We start from the raw sequence: 14,736 nt of genomic DNA, 5'->3' as shown, positions 1-14,736 counted from the left end.
CAAGTACAAAGCGAAAATGCCAAGGGAAGCACATTTGGGTCTGCATCTTTTACCGATCATGCTTTGGCACCGGGGACATCTAGGCCTATTGTAATCCAGTCTATATCTTTTTGTGGGTTTTTAGTACGTGTCCGTGTGTGCTCCTTCTACTAAGACATCAAAAGTTCTGCCCACTAGAGGATAGGATCAAACAGAGCCAAGAAATGGGCACAGAACATCACAATGATCTGACCATTGGAGATGACATTTTGTTAGATCTGGGGGTTGGGAAAAGGTGATGTCTGCCTAACCCAATTGTTAATACTAGTCATTGAATTCCCCTTTTGTGAATTACATTCTCGAGTTTCATGTGTGCTACTATTAAGGATTGATGGCATTCGAGGCATAGTAAAGATGGTGAAGATGTTCTGTTAGACTTTGTGAAGAGTAGTAATGTTTAGATTTGCTACTAAAAATTGGTGGGTTTGACCAGAAGGAGAAAACTTAAAAGGGGAGTGATTTATTCTGCTGAAAGATTGCTTAGGAATTGATTCTCCTTGTCCCATTTCATTATCCTATAGCGATGATACAGAAAACACCAAAATGAGCTGATGCACAAATATGTCCGGAAGATCATAACAATCTGACTTTCAAATTATATAAGATTAGATTTCAAAGGAAGGAAAAAAAAAGGACAGAATACCTCAAGATTGTGTCAAATCCAAAATCTACGTCCCGGAATTCCTTGTATTATAGGTATTATCAAGAACAAAACAACGCTCGAAACATAGCCAGATAGTCCATGCCTATAGTTTGCTTGCTAGATTCTTGATGTAATTGTTCTAGGGGGATGCCTCTTACATTGTTGTGTATATTTAGTGTTCACCGGAACCCCCCAACAAAAAAAATTGAAGCACGTAAAAGATAATCAAGACTCTTTTTAAGTTTTTCTATTTATGATTATTAAGTTTAGATCTTGGAGTAGAATTTGGTAAAAATTTCCCGGAGAAGAAAACGAGGTAATGAAATTATGATAATAGCGGTTCATATTATCCAAAGAAATTTATCGGTTCAGAACTTTTGCCCCACGGAACATGCAAGCATGCATTAGTCGAAGAAATCAGGTACTTTCACATATTACATGATAGACCTTATCCGATAGAACCAAGAGCAGAAACTAGGAGCAATACAAACCTTAGGCAAGACGTTGGTTTTTGTCGCTCTCACTCTCTGACTAGAGCGGCTTTAATAATTGTAATGAACAAGCCAACGAATTCCATCTTTGCTATAATGTATTATGATGATGAATTGTCATCAGCAGCAAGCCCCAAGAATGAGGAAACAGCTGCTACAGATGGCTGGGACGGTTTGACCCACACTACACTTCAAATTACCAATCCAGGGTGCAACGAGCTGGTGGACTATTTCTGCATCAGAAAAAAAATGCGAGTGCAGAAGCAGTCAACTTACAAAACGAATTGCTACTTCAACATCCAAGGTTAGGCTCTCTTACCAGACTAGTGGTGTCTGAATTCAATTTGACAATGTAGAAGCTAGAAAACAGTAATAATGCAAAAGAACATAAACATGTCTTCACAAACCAACCAATAAATCAGAGACTCAAATGGTTTCTTTGCGTACTGCCACATAACAAGTAGATACATAACTGTTCAAAATATTTTATATATGACCATAATGTTCTATCAACAAGTTGAACTTTGTTAGAGATCAACCCGTGTTCCTCATTCCAGCAGCAATCCCATTAATAGTAATAAGCAAGGCATCTCTGAGCTTATTGTTGTCATCATCGCATCTCAACCTCTTGAGAATCTCCACTTGCAACAAATTCATTGGATTGAGATAAGGAAGCCTGCTCTCAATCAATCTCCTCAGACTACGGTTGTTATCGGATAGTTTCTCATGTCCAGTAACCAACAATACATACCTCTCAGTTATAATAAGCTCTTCCCTCAACTCGGCACCAAGAGGTTGCCGGCTTGGAGACACAAGGATCTCATCATAGTGCTTGGCTATAGGAATGTCTGCTTTGCCTAGAACCATCTCTATGAGGTCAACAGTGGATTGAAAGAAAGGCCACTCCTTGTACATTGCCCGTAAATCATCAGTATGTCCCCTCTCACAAACACCTTTAAGACCTGCTCCAACTCCAAGCCAAGCAGGAAGAACAAATCTGGTCTGGGTCCACGCAAATATCCATGGAATTGCTCGAAGATGCCCAATTCCTGCTGAACTCTTTCTTCTGGCTGGGCGGCTCCCAATGTTAAGGTATTGAAGTTCAGCTTGAGGAGTAGCCTCGTGGAAGTATGCAAGGAATTCTGGATTCTCATACACAGTGCTTCGATAACTGTTGCAACTAAGTTTTGAGATATCCTCCATCAGATTGCGCCATTTTTCTTCTCTTGGGGGCAGTGGAGGTCGTAATGTAGCAAGCAAAACAGCTGTTGTGTAGATCTCCAACTGCCTAACAGCAATCTGTGGTAGTCCAAACTTGGCCTGCACCATCTCTCCTTGTTCAGTTGACCGAAGAGAACCCTGAAATACAAATCCCAGAAACAATAGGAATCCTCGTTGATCATCGGAAACAAGAAATTGAAAGGAAATAGCAGGCTTCCTGAATTAACTTTTTCAGGACATGAAAGAAAATTCAATATCTATTACACATGCAAGTGAAACTAAAAGGAGCAAAGTATAATTAAATGTCAACCAGGAAATTGTTATAGCCTGTCAATTCATATATTTAACCCAGTTATTTACAACTAAAGAAGTTTATGTACATAATAACGACCTAAGATTCAATACCACAAGTGGCAGTTCAAAAAGAGATGGCGTACTGATTTCCAGAGCTTAAACACTTTCACCATAAAGATAAGAAGTAGAATGAGTATTTTCCAATCACATTTACATTGAGAATTTACATTCACCAAGTAACCAACAAAACAAACATTTTAAACATTTTCTTTCCCGTAAATCTGGAAAAAAAAATTTTCACCATTCCCAAGTTTCGGAATAAATTTACCTTCTGAGGCACATTGTTAAAGATAACAAAAGAAATAGATCTATGTTCAATTACTCTTAAAATATCTACCAATCTTTGGCAAATCATCAGCTTTTACATTGAAGATAGATGTCAACATTTTCAAGTTCTCATACTAGCCCCGAAAAGCACTAAAAGACAACCATACAGAAAAAAGATTTTCAAGAGTTGGAAATATGCAGTAACCATTGTGCATGTGTTCCCAATGAAATCATTAGAAGGTTCTAACAATACGAAACTTTTTCTGGGGAATGAAGCATGTGGATAAAATCCCAGCAAAATGCCTGGGCACACCAAGAAAAGCCTTCTCCATTCGAGCCTGCAGTACATTACTACTACTAACAAATGAAGACATAATTCCAGTTTTCTTAGACCAACTCATGATCTTTGTGAGTCTAGAGAGCCAGTTACTAAAACTAACCATAACGGAGCCAGGTGGTTGGGATTGAATGGCAAGGTAGGTAGGACCACCGCCACGCCCAATGCTCCCTCCCCGCCCATGGAACAAAGTGACCTTAATTCCATATTCATTACATGCAGCAACAACATCTTCTTGTGCTTTATACAACTCCCATGCAGCAGTAAAGCGCCCAGCATCTTTTCCAGAGTCAGAATAACCAACCATCACCTGTTCACAACTGTTGTATGAGCTCAATACTAAATAAAGACACCATTAAGATTTCTAAAATTCAAGCCATAAGTACCTCTTGGTGCCCATTATGATTCTTTATTATGTGTTCCCTGTACCAATCAATTGATAACAGTCTCCTAATGACAGACCCAGCTTCTCTCAAGTCCTTCACAGTTTCAAATAGAGGAACCACCCGCAGTCTGTATCGATGCATGAGAATAAATTGGTCAAAACTTCACTTTGTGTATTTTTATGGTTCAATCAAAACCAGATTTTCATATCATGGGTGTATCAATTTTACTTTTGAAGAATTTCCTTTATGCAAAGTCAAAGATGCAGATCAAAATTGTATGCATAGTATAGGAAAAAACCAATCAGTTAGAAGAACAGTTGACCTCATTGAGTAGTAAGAAAACCACCAACTTAAAAAGAGTAATCCTCCTCCATTTGGGATCAAAGCTGTAACATTACCAAAGATATGTCCTTGAACTTCAGCTGAAAGTTTTGTTGAAACGTAAAAATGCATTCAAAACTGAAGCCCCAATACTAAAAGATTTCAAACACAGAAATTCATACTGTCATCTATATATCGAATGGTACTTTTCCAACAGCGAAAATAAGTGAAGCCTCTAAAAGTGAACTTCTGCAATGTTTAAGCAGAAGAAAAACAAAGTTATGCTAACGCAAAATAAACGAAGAAATAAATAAGTTATGCTACTGGTATAAAATCCACATGAGTTGATGTCTAGAATTAATACTAATTTGTAAATTCCATTTAATGCACATTCAGCAGAGAACGATAGAAAATTTGAGAGGCTTGTACTCACGTTCCTCCAGGACATGGTCTGCCTAGCTCTCCGCCAACAGAAAGGCGAGCATCCTTCTGCAGAAGCTCAACTGCAAGAACATCACTAGCCTGCAAATTGGTAGGCATAAAGAAACAGTTTTGTCAATTACATATTACATACATTAGATAAAAGAACGCAATATGAGAAAAAAAGAAGGAAAAAAAAACACAAAGAACGCAATAAGAGGAGAGGGGATTAAAAAAAAAGGATTATCTTTATACAACATATAACAGCACATATGAGAATTGTCATACATTTGCAGCCATGGAAATCACATATGCTCCCAGTGAGTCACTTCCTAGCTCGGCTGCTACTCTGAAGGTGTCCAATACTTCCTTGACATCGGGAGCAACCTTCAGAAAAAGAACAAAAATGAAGATCAAATGATAAGACAAAGAAGTGCTCAACATGCTGAAATAAGAGCCTCTCATGCCTCCAGTTGAAAGGTCATTTGTGTGAAGAATCATCAGCTTTTCATTATATTAAAAGATAAAGCAGAGATGGAAAGCGCAACTGAGTGATATCAGATTAATGTGTACAGACTAAACAAAGGCATTAACCTAATCAAGGTAGACAATTTCCATGTAGCCACAATATCACATCAACTACCGATTAAAGTTAATGAAAAAACTCTGCACTACTCAGTTTGGTAACCCATAAGCAATGCAATCCAATTATCGTTTTACATATCATAGATGAGTAATCTACACTCACCAAAGTCTTTTTTTTTCTAGGTGATAGTTCATCACAAGTTTTGCTAAAACATGGTCTGAGGTCTTATCAGCAATATGGCCTGTCTAGAATCCAGATGCCCGTTACAATTGGAATTCACACTTCTTGTCTGAATGTATTTCTCAAAGTCAGCCTATGGTGATAGCTAGAAAAGCTTGCTGCTCAAGCAAATTTCTACTTTATGTGGAGCAAAAGAAGCTTTATGGTTTCCATCACTAAATGCCCCATTAGAGTTGCCTTGTAGCCTGTAGGACATTTTCTACGTTATGGCTATAGAAGTCTGCTAAGAAAAGTTCCTTGAGCCAGTCAAAGTTGAAGACTTCTGTACGCTATTGGGAAAAACTCAAAGATCTTTCAGAATTGATCATAGGATAGTCAAAAGTTTATGTGAGCATAACCCTGTCTTGTATTCCACAATGGTATTCAGTGGGCCATCTATCCTGTTATTGATGTTGAATTTTAGTAACATTTTGTCTACAAGATGTTCAGACTGGAAATATCCTACATGTGTGTTTGCTGCAGTAATGAGATACAAAATGTAACTCAAGACTTACTTTTATACTCGGGGGGACTAAAGGCCTCTTCCCCTTTAGCTCTCTAGTCAGAAATTCCAGTTTCTTAACTTCATCCCACTCACTGTATGTACCCATGTCTAAATAATTGGTAATTGCATCAAGTGCCTCTGCATGCCTACCAGATTCCTGGAACAGCAAAAGAATTGTAAGAACAAATGCCTTAATAACGTGATCATATCAAGAAAAAGACCATGTTTCTTACAATTGTGCCTTATCAAGAAAATAAATTTACCTGACGAAGATCGAGCTTCATCAGAACCATGCCAAAAGTAGCGACACGTCTAACCAAGTCAGCAAGGCGACCATCAGCTAGAACCCCCGATCCGCATGATTGCTGCAAGTTAAGTTTTCAGTCAGCATTTACATCTAGACATCAACTCTTGCACTTCTTATCATCTATGTTCTTTTAACTTCATTCAAAGACCTTTTTTTATTTTGGATGATTTTAAAAAATAAAAAAATAAGAGTAGTAGTTCAAATACCAGTGACTCGTAGCACAGTAATAGGGGCTCCAGAAGTTGATCTGATGTTTCATAATAGTCCCATGGATCATATTCACAAGGAAGATCCTCGAGAAGAAGCTCCAGCCGCTTCCTTGTCTTAAGAAGCTGAATTCAGAAAGACTATATTTACTTAAACCAAGCTTTCAGCACAACAGAACCAAAGGCTAAAACTGAGAAATGACGGCATTTTAATAACTTGCTGCCCCCCTCACGTGTTGACATATTTCAATCTCTTCTGAGGGATGCCACTGATAATTCACATGCTTTGCAAGAAAAAAATCCTTATTCCACAAGTTAGATAATAACATCCATCCATCTCCATTAAGCACACATCTGAATTCTCCTATTAAAACTCCCAGTTTTTAACATAAGAGGAAATTATAGTTAACTGCTTGAGTATCAATTGAAGTGATGATTTCTTCTCACTATTATGATTTGTAAAAGAAGAATTAGAATAAAAGATATTTCTTTTCATAAAAAGGGTGTACCAGTGTGTCATTATTCTTAAAATTCGTTTCAGCTAAGCCTAAACTATCACTTATCAATGTTTGTCTTCACAAGTAAGAACCAGCTGAAGATTAACATCTCATTATTTTTACTTTGATTAGTAAGTATACATTCCAAGCTCTTTCCCCATTCACAGCCTGCCACCACATATTTTACATAGGTGCATGAAGTCTGAAAACACATAAAAATAACTAGAAGACACGTGGAAAGAAGAACAAAAACATAATGGCCTCAGAGAGAACGCAAATAGGTCAAGAATATCAAATTTCTAACGGCTTTAAGGGCTTAGAATGTGAAGCTTAATTAGTAATAGTGCTTGATTTGATGGATTATCATGCCATGAGACCAAAATAATGGAATGTATATGTTTCCACGTGTAATCATCTAGTAAACTTTAATTATCTTTCCATTCCGGGAGCAAACAAACAAACAAAAAATTTTAATAAAATTTGTAGTTTATAGAGCATCATGAAAAGAAAAAATAAATTTATAAATTTCACTTGCGTAGCCTGGATAAAACATATAAGCATATCAACTTTTAAGCATATAACCCATGTTGGTTCAGTGTGAGTTTTTTTCTCTATCATCATTGAACACCATCTATGAAATGAGAAACCAAAAATATCCACTGAAACAAATATATTTCTATGCAGTTCTTATTCAGTCATTCTAATATTTGGCTACCTTTAGTTAGCTCCTAAGCAGTTGATTTTTCATTATGGCCACCTTCATTTTAGATTAGACAGTCCATCATAATATGATGCTGTGCAATTTCGCGGAGGATTGAGAAATCCTCTTTCCTCTCCAGATTCTCATGGTACACTCAGACAATGTAGTGGCCAAAACCATAGGAAGAATAGGAACAGACTCCAAAACCCTGACCCTGGCCCCTCCCTGACTAAGAAAGGGGAAGTAGGTTTCCTTTTGCCACCAAAGAAAGGCATCTCAGGTTTGAGAAATACTCTTTCCTCTCCATGTTAAAAGCTGTCAGTGTAGCAGGCAAAGTCATACGAAGGAGGGGTGCAGGTTCTTAAAATCAGCCCCCATCACCAACCCAACCCCCTTTTCCAGCCTAAAATGAGGGGAGAAGCCAAAGATAGGCATCTCTATACTGGCCACAATTTTCCAATTTTAATTCCATGGCAAGCAATATGCAGCGAAAAAAGGGAGATACCTTTTCTTTAACATCACCAAGAACAATTCTATAAGGAGCTATTCCTGGTCTGTAAGACGAGCTTGGCTCCAACAGCTTCTGGAAGCTGGATCTTCCTATTTGAGATTCAGCAAAAAGTTTCTTCTGAACAAGGAGTTGGCTAGAGCTGAAAGGAGGAGTGCGGGGCACTCCGGATGCCTGAGAACTGGAAGAAGGGGGTAGGTTTCCATTTCCAAATATTTTCTGTGATGTTTTATTCAGATCAGGAATAGGACCCCCTACTGAAAAAACCTCACCATCCTAAGAAGATGAAGCAACACTTTAGAAACAGAAAAATTGAAGAACTTATATGTTTGAAAGGAGGAAAGGTTCAATGACAGAGACAGTAATTCCTTTGCAGTCAAGAGAAAAATAATGCTGCAGCAATCAGACAATCATACCGGCCGATTCAATGGCTTATACTCAGAACCAGGAACATCTAGTCGAGGATAGTGAGACTCTACTTCATTGCATTCTGCATAGACATTTGTAAACAGTTGGAATCATGTAAAAACTTTTAGAGAAACATATTTAAAATGAATTAGCAAACATCAACAAAGATGAGGAAATTGTGGAATGGTCAAATTGTCAAATTCATGCGGTAGAGACCAGCATTTGCGTCATTTCGGATGCAGCAGCCATCAAAACCCAGTCATAAACAGAATGTCCACATTATTTTAAAACCCATGTTATTTAGCACCAATGATGGTTTTCAATCAAAAAAAAAAAAAGAAAACCACCATCTAAAAAGATTTGGAGGACTTTGTGCTCTATGCAAACAGATGAATACAGATCCAAGTAACTTCAAAAAGCACCTATACAATACGCATTTGACAATTAAGTTGCTGCCAGCATAAATAAATGTATCCATGTTCAATTAGAATGATCAACTGTGAGAGTATAAGTGAACTAGATATGGACACCACGTCATATCTGCATCATTTCAATCAAGATAGTAAGTCACGTATATGTGTATATGTGTGCATATACGTATATAAAAAATGCTGTGTGTGTCTATGTGTGTGTGTGTAAGTATGTATGCATGTATGTTGACATGACGACTTCAGCAGTGACCCTAAAAAAGAAAACCAATGCAACAGAACACATTGGTATAAAGAAAAAAATAATTTTGTCAACATAACTGGTAAAAGAAGCCCACATGTTTGAGCATCACCAACACCAAAGCAAACAAGCAGGAATAAAAGGATTTACCAGAAATTTGTACTCTTTTTACCAAATACAGCACATAAGTTCAGGACAGAAGAAAACTCAGCATCCAAAGTGAAGGATAATCAAGACCAAGAGCTTAACCTGTGCAGGAAGGTAAATCAGCTCCAGTTGGAAGCTGTGTTGGAAGAGCTGGAACGTGTTCACCATGATGCTTCACTTGGTTCCAATTATGTGATGAATTCCAACTCTCATGCCGGTCCTCGTCTGAGCTTTCTGGAAAGGAAGTTGAGCCAGCGACAGCATAGAAGATAAGGGAGTGCATTCATAAACAACAATAACATGCAGTCTTGTAAAGATATTTAGAGTTTTGGGATAACTTAAATGACAAAAAATGACATAAACCATTGGAGAGAGTACATTTATATTTTGGTGATGTGATACTATTACAAGCACTTGCCCACAAGAAACTTGAGAACATCTTTCCCAATTAAGAAAATAATGCTATCAAGAATTTTTGGAATAAGATGAAAAGAAAATTCCTTGTCTTGGTCAATTTTTTTTTTTTATAGGAATGAAGCAGCATGATAGATCTAATCACTAAGTTTGATATTGCCACCTCCACAAGAACAAGAAGTCCAAGTTGGTCAAGAAAAGACTTTTTGCTTAAAAATAATTCAAATGACAGACTACTAATGAATTTATATTGTCAGATACACCTTTTCTCAGACAAGTTATACGGGTTCTGATCTTTGAATTCTGATCCACTGACTAAATGGATTATTACCATACTTTGGGTCTTTTTTGTGCCATGTACCATTCAAAAGCTACAAATATGAGAACCTGATTTACAATAACATACATCTGATATAAATTGACATGGCAGACCTTTTTCAAGAATTTCCTGTGCCAGTCTTGATAGTCTGTCACTGCACTGATTCATGGAAAGTTCAAATCTGAGATTATCAACTTCGCGGACATAGAGATCAATAGCCATCCACCTTGAGAGAAGAGAGACATCTTTTGTCACCTAAATAAATAAAGAAAGCCTCAATGAGACCATATCAAGAAACTCTTCATCTTAACTAGATAATCTTAGTCCGGAACTGGTAGTGCATAACCAGCCAAACAAAATATCCTGCCATTTCTTTGGCCCAGAATTTTCTAATTGTAACAAACTTCTATCAAATCATAGATAATAGTAATCATCTCCATACCATCTTGCATCAGTGGGTGTTGACCCTAGTTCATTATGTAACAGGAGAATCCTGTTCTTAACTGAGATCCATTACAGGGCAGGATTAAATCTTGTGAAAAAGAGATTCAAGTGCACAAAATCCAATATCATGCCAGTGGCATTAAGGGGGGAATCCCCTCTGTTCAGCAGCAAAAAAGATGTAAATTACAAGAATTCGATATCAAATAAGCTCACACAGACTTCTGTTGTTTAATGGAACATGGATGAGAAGATACTCAAGGGAAGGACCAAAGGGCAGAAGAACTAATCTAATCTTTGATTGAGATGTTGTGAAGAAGAGCAAGAAGCCTCAAGATAGTCCAAACTGGGAAAAAGAGGGTTGTGTGGAAGTTAAGTCACAAACCCGGTAGTTAAAAATGCACAGCAGGAAAAGATGTCATTGGTACATCAGCATTTTAAAATTAAAAATAAATTTAAGTAAGAATTTTGTCATCTAGCATTCTACAATGAAGGATGCTTTTGAAGCAGAAATTCATCCAACCACTTAAGTATCAAAAAGTACAACTGGTGCTTCATGTGTAGTGTAGATTTACAAATTCATTAACCACAATACAATTTCTTCTGTCACCGATATGCTTTTGTTTTAGAATACTGTTCCAGCTAATAAGCAGAATTGGTCATGCAACAAAAACTTAGAAACTGGACACTTTCTAAAGATCACCTTTGCAGTCACATTAGGATTTCCATCACGATCACCACCCATCCAAGAGCCAAATTTTATTGGTGTGCATGTTAATGGAAGGGGCCTTCCAGTTTGCTGAGGAAAGAAGCAAGGCAAAATATGAAGGACCCGATCACAGATGCAGCGACAAAGATCCAGACTAAACATATAACGAAGAAAAACCTTCTTAAGAGAATTGCTGACGCGACGTAGATAATGAGGTACAGCTTTCCAAAGTGATTGCTCCACAATATTCAAGCCTAAAAAATTAAACTGATTAGCTTTCTGTAAGAAGAAAAAGTGAATCAAATTACATCTAAACAGGGAGTTTACCAGCCCTAGCTTCATCAACAGGAGTAGGCCTGTGGCGCCTAAGTTCATCTGTTAGCCAGATGGAAGTAATCTCTCTTGCCTAGCAAAATGAGTAACGATTATGCACCATGATGCAATCTGAATAGCTAACTACTTTGAATAAAACACAGACCAGATCTTCTATCAGCATTTCTTTGTCCTCTAGCTCAAGTTCTTTCTGTCGCTCATTATATTCCAAGAGATGCTGCAAAAATTGTAGTTATATTTTAGGAAAGTAAAATTTGAACACTTAAAACTCTCAATCTTTATGTGCATTTTAAAAATTATTACCGCAATCCTGATATGTTTGTATTGTAAGGTACGTCGATTTATTTGTGTGGGATGGGCAGTGAGGACAATCTCAACCTCCTGTGAAATACAAATACATGGGGATTGGCATCATAAACTGTAAAAATCAAATAAGTATTTCAACAATAAAAACAAACACAAAAGGGATATTAATGACAGACTTGCTTGCAGACAGTGTCATAGAGCTGGTCCGCAGATATGCCACTCTGCACAAGCTGGTTGAAAGTATCATCGCAAGATTTTGATGATTGTGCCACACCACGATTTCTACGTAATCTGCAGGACCACTTGTTAGTCTACAGCAACTATTTAAAACGTTTAGTACTCATTCCAATAGCATGTCAATGATTGCAGTTCAGAATCTGTTTTCCAGTGATAACTTTGAACTAAGCACTAGCTATCAATATTGGAAGTGTTTTCAAAAGAAGGAGATGAAGTAACAACTTGAATTTGGACAATTTGTAACTTTAAAATAAAGACATGATTTAAATGTCAACATGTAGGATTAGTCGAGTAGTAAATTCACTATCATAATCAAAATCATCATATAATAGCAAAATCTATGAACCTATCTTGCATTGGTATGAATAAGGCTAGTTTTCTTGCTTATACTGTTGCCCGACTAGGATCAATAATCATATCTCAGAAACTAAATAACTGCACAATCAACTTGTAAACAGAGCGTTTTTAAAGTACTGTATACCTATGATGAGTTTCTGCAATTCCCATCAAATTAAGCTGATGACTCAATGTTCGAGCAAGGGATAAAGCTTCTTCTAGTGTCAACTTTGACAACTCTGCTGCAAGCTGTCTCTCAAGCAGCTCTGCTGTATCCTCGATTCCTGCAATTCTCAAGTTACATGCACTCTGCAGCCCAAAAGAAAATTGAATTACATACACGTAGACATGTAAAACAAATGGTTCAAGAACACAAATATGCTTTATTACCAACAAATAACCCATGTCCAGACAAAAGGCACTACACTAGAGAGAACCAAACAGGACAAAAACAGAGAGGTAGCTAATGATCCATAACTTGGGGCAGCAATGAAAGAAAACCAAAGCTCTCACGCAAAAATAAAAAAAATGCAAAAACTCAAAATAGTCCATACTAATTTCAGTAATTTGAGTGACTGGCTAACTAAATTAAGCTTAAAATCCCACTAAACTGAAGCCACAATAAAAAATGGCTTGGCATAATGAGAATGATGAAATACCCTTAAAACTACAAGAGATGATGAGATATCATCAATTAAAAGCTTTAACATCATAATGCATGGAAACAGCAACAACCATCAGCAAGAGATCCGAAGGATGTACACAAATATGCATGCAAAAAAAAATTTATTTAACAAAAGGAAAAAAATGAGGAACTGAAAAAACCAAAACATGCATGCATGAACCATAGAATCTTCCCAAACAGAACATCCAAGCCATCAACGACAAGGGTGTTAAAAAGAATCAAAATTTCCCCGGAATACACATAATCAAGAAAACCAGAAACGGAGGACATTACAACGAAATCCGAAAGGGTTCAAAAGAGAAAAGCAAAATAAAATGAAGAAATCCCATAAAGCAAAAGGGCAAAACCTGAGCAAGAGTTCGGGTTCTTTCAACAATTTCCATGAAATTGTGACCAACTTCTCTTTGAAGGACGTCATTGAGGAGGCTTTGGAGGAGTTTATAATCATCTTCAAAGCCCTGAAAAGATATCTCCTCTGCTATATCATCAGTTATATCCGTCATTCTCTTCTCCTTGGTCTGGTGCTGCTCCTGCTGCTTCCTTTTACTGAGAATGATAACGATGGAAATGTGTGTGTGCTGTTGTGTGTGTGACTGTGTGTGTGGAGAGGAGTGAGAAAAAAGGAGTTGAGAGGGATGGAGTGGTATCTGATTGGGAGATTCGATGGGGTGGGGATTGAGGCTGTGTACGGAGGCCGAACGTAGGGCGTACGAGAGAAGAGGAGTCGAGGTGGACGGTGGATGGTGACAAGCGGCAATCAGTGAGAAATCACAGGGACCCCCTTTTTGTTTTTTCTGGGACTGTAACAGTCCAACGACTTTTAGGACCTTTTATTCCAAGAATTTTGCCATTTTCTTATCCTTCAAAATTTCACACATTACTCTCCCATGCTACTGCCCCGGATACATTTGATAAAATTGAAATTTAGAATTTAAAATTTGATGTATTTAATAAAATTAAAATTTAAAATCTGAATCCATCAAATCAGTAAATTATTGAGTACCAAATTTGATACATTTTATAGTTTGATGAATGATAACTATATAAAATTTGAATTTGAAATTCAACTTTTGCACACATGTCATGAATCAAGCGGCGGTGATAATATATATAAGATTTACTCTTACATTAAGTGATAAATAAATAACTTATCACTTTTTTTTGGATCAGATTTTGTCGAAAAAAATTCAATGTCACTTTAATGAATTCAGATGTTATAGTTTTAATTATCAAACACAGGTGAATATATTAAGATCTGAACCATTAAATAAAAATAATGAATTGGATTATCAAACAAGACATTAATATTACGAGTAACAATTAAGGATGGTAAGGAGCACAAAATGGTTTTATTTGCAAAGCTGCCTAATGCCGCACCAAAACCATCTCAAATCCATTACAAACGTTTTTCTCAAATTGCATTATTGATATGTACTATCTTTTGTATTTTTTCGAATGTTAACATAAGTACCTATATAGAAGTATATCTTTTATTACGACATTAAAATTTAAGTTTCGGCAATATCATTTCCTAAAGTGCACACCTAATCTTCTGATGGTTCTTGAAACAAGATCGTTGTACTTGTAATTAGGGTTGCAAACGAATCAAGTCGGCTCGATGTTACGAAAAGGTTAACCTGTCTGTACAAGACCCAGAAATTCCATAACAAACGCCCCTCCTTAGAGGCCGACGTCCTCGACGGCCTGGTAATTTTGGGACTCCCC

The 14,736-nt window shown here is 37.0% G+C and overlaps 1 protein-coding gene across 1 annotated transcript; it reads right to left on the bottom strand.

Moving 5' to 3' along the window:
• Nucleotides 1-1,567: 1,567 nt before the first annotated feature.
• LOC113716478 (phosphoenolpyruvate carboxylase 4) lies at nt 1,568-13,811 on the bottom strand. Its single transcript, XM_027240816.2, has 20 exons — nt 13,359-13,811; nt 12,472-12,635; nt 11,930-12,044; nt 11,751-11,828; nt 11,593-11,664; nt 11,442-11,520; nt 11,292-11,368; nt 11,109-11,204; nt 10,078-10,219; nt 9,334-9,465; nt 8,424-8,497; nt 8,005-8,283; nt 6,303-6,428; nt 6,053-6,154; nt 5,800-5,946; nt 4,768-4,866; nt 4,493-4,581; nt 3,739-3,865; nt 3,456-3,662; nt 1,568-2,532 (listed from the first exon to the last, which is right to left on the bottom strand). The coding sequence occupies exons 1-20, from the start codon at nt 13,512-13,514 to the stop codon at nt 1,708-1,710; spliced, it is 3,186 nt and encodes a 1,061-aa protein (XP_027096617.2). The 5' UTR covers nt 13,515-13,811; the 3' UTR covers nt 1,568-1,707.
• Between the last annotated feature and the right edge of the window lie 925 nt (nt 13,812-14,736).

This window comes from Coffea arabica, chromosome 11c (assembly GCF_036785885.1).
Source record: "Coffea arabica cultivar ET-39 chromosome 11c, Coffea Arabica ET-39 HiFi, whole genome shotgun sequence".
In the NCBI taxonomy this organism is placed as follows: Eukaryota; Viridiplantae; Streptophyta; class Magnoliopsida; order Gentianales; family Rubiaceae; genus Coffea; species Coffea arabica.
This window is presented reverse-complemented; position numbering and strand designations above follow the sequence as displayed.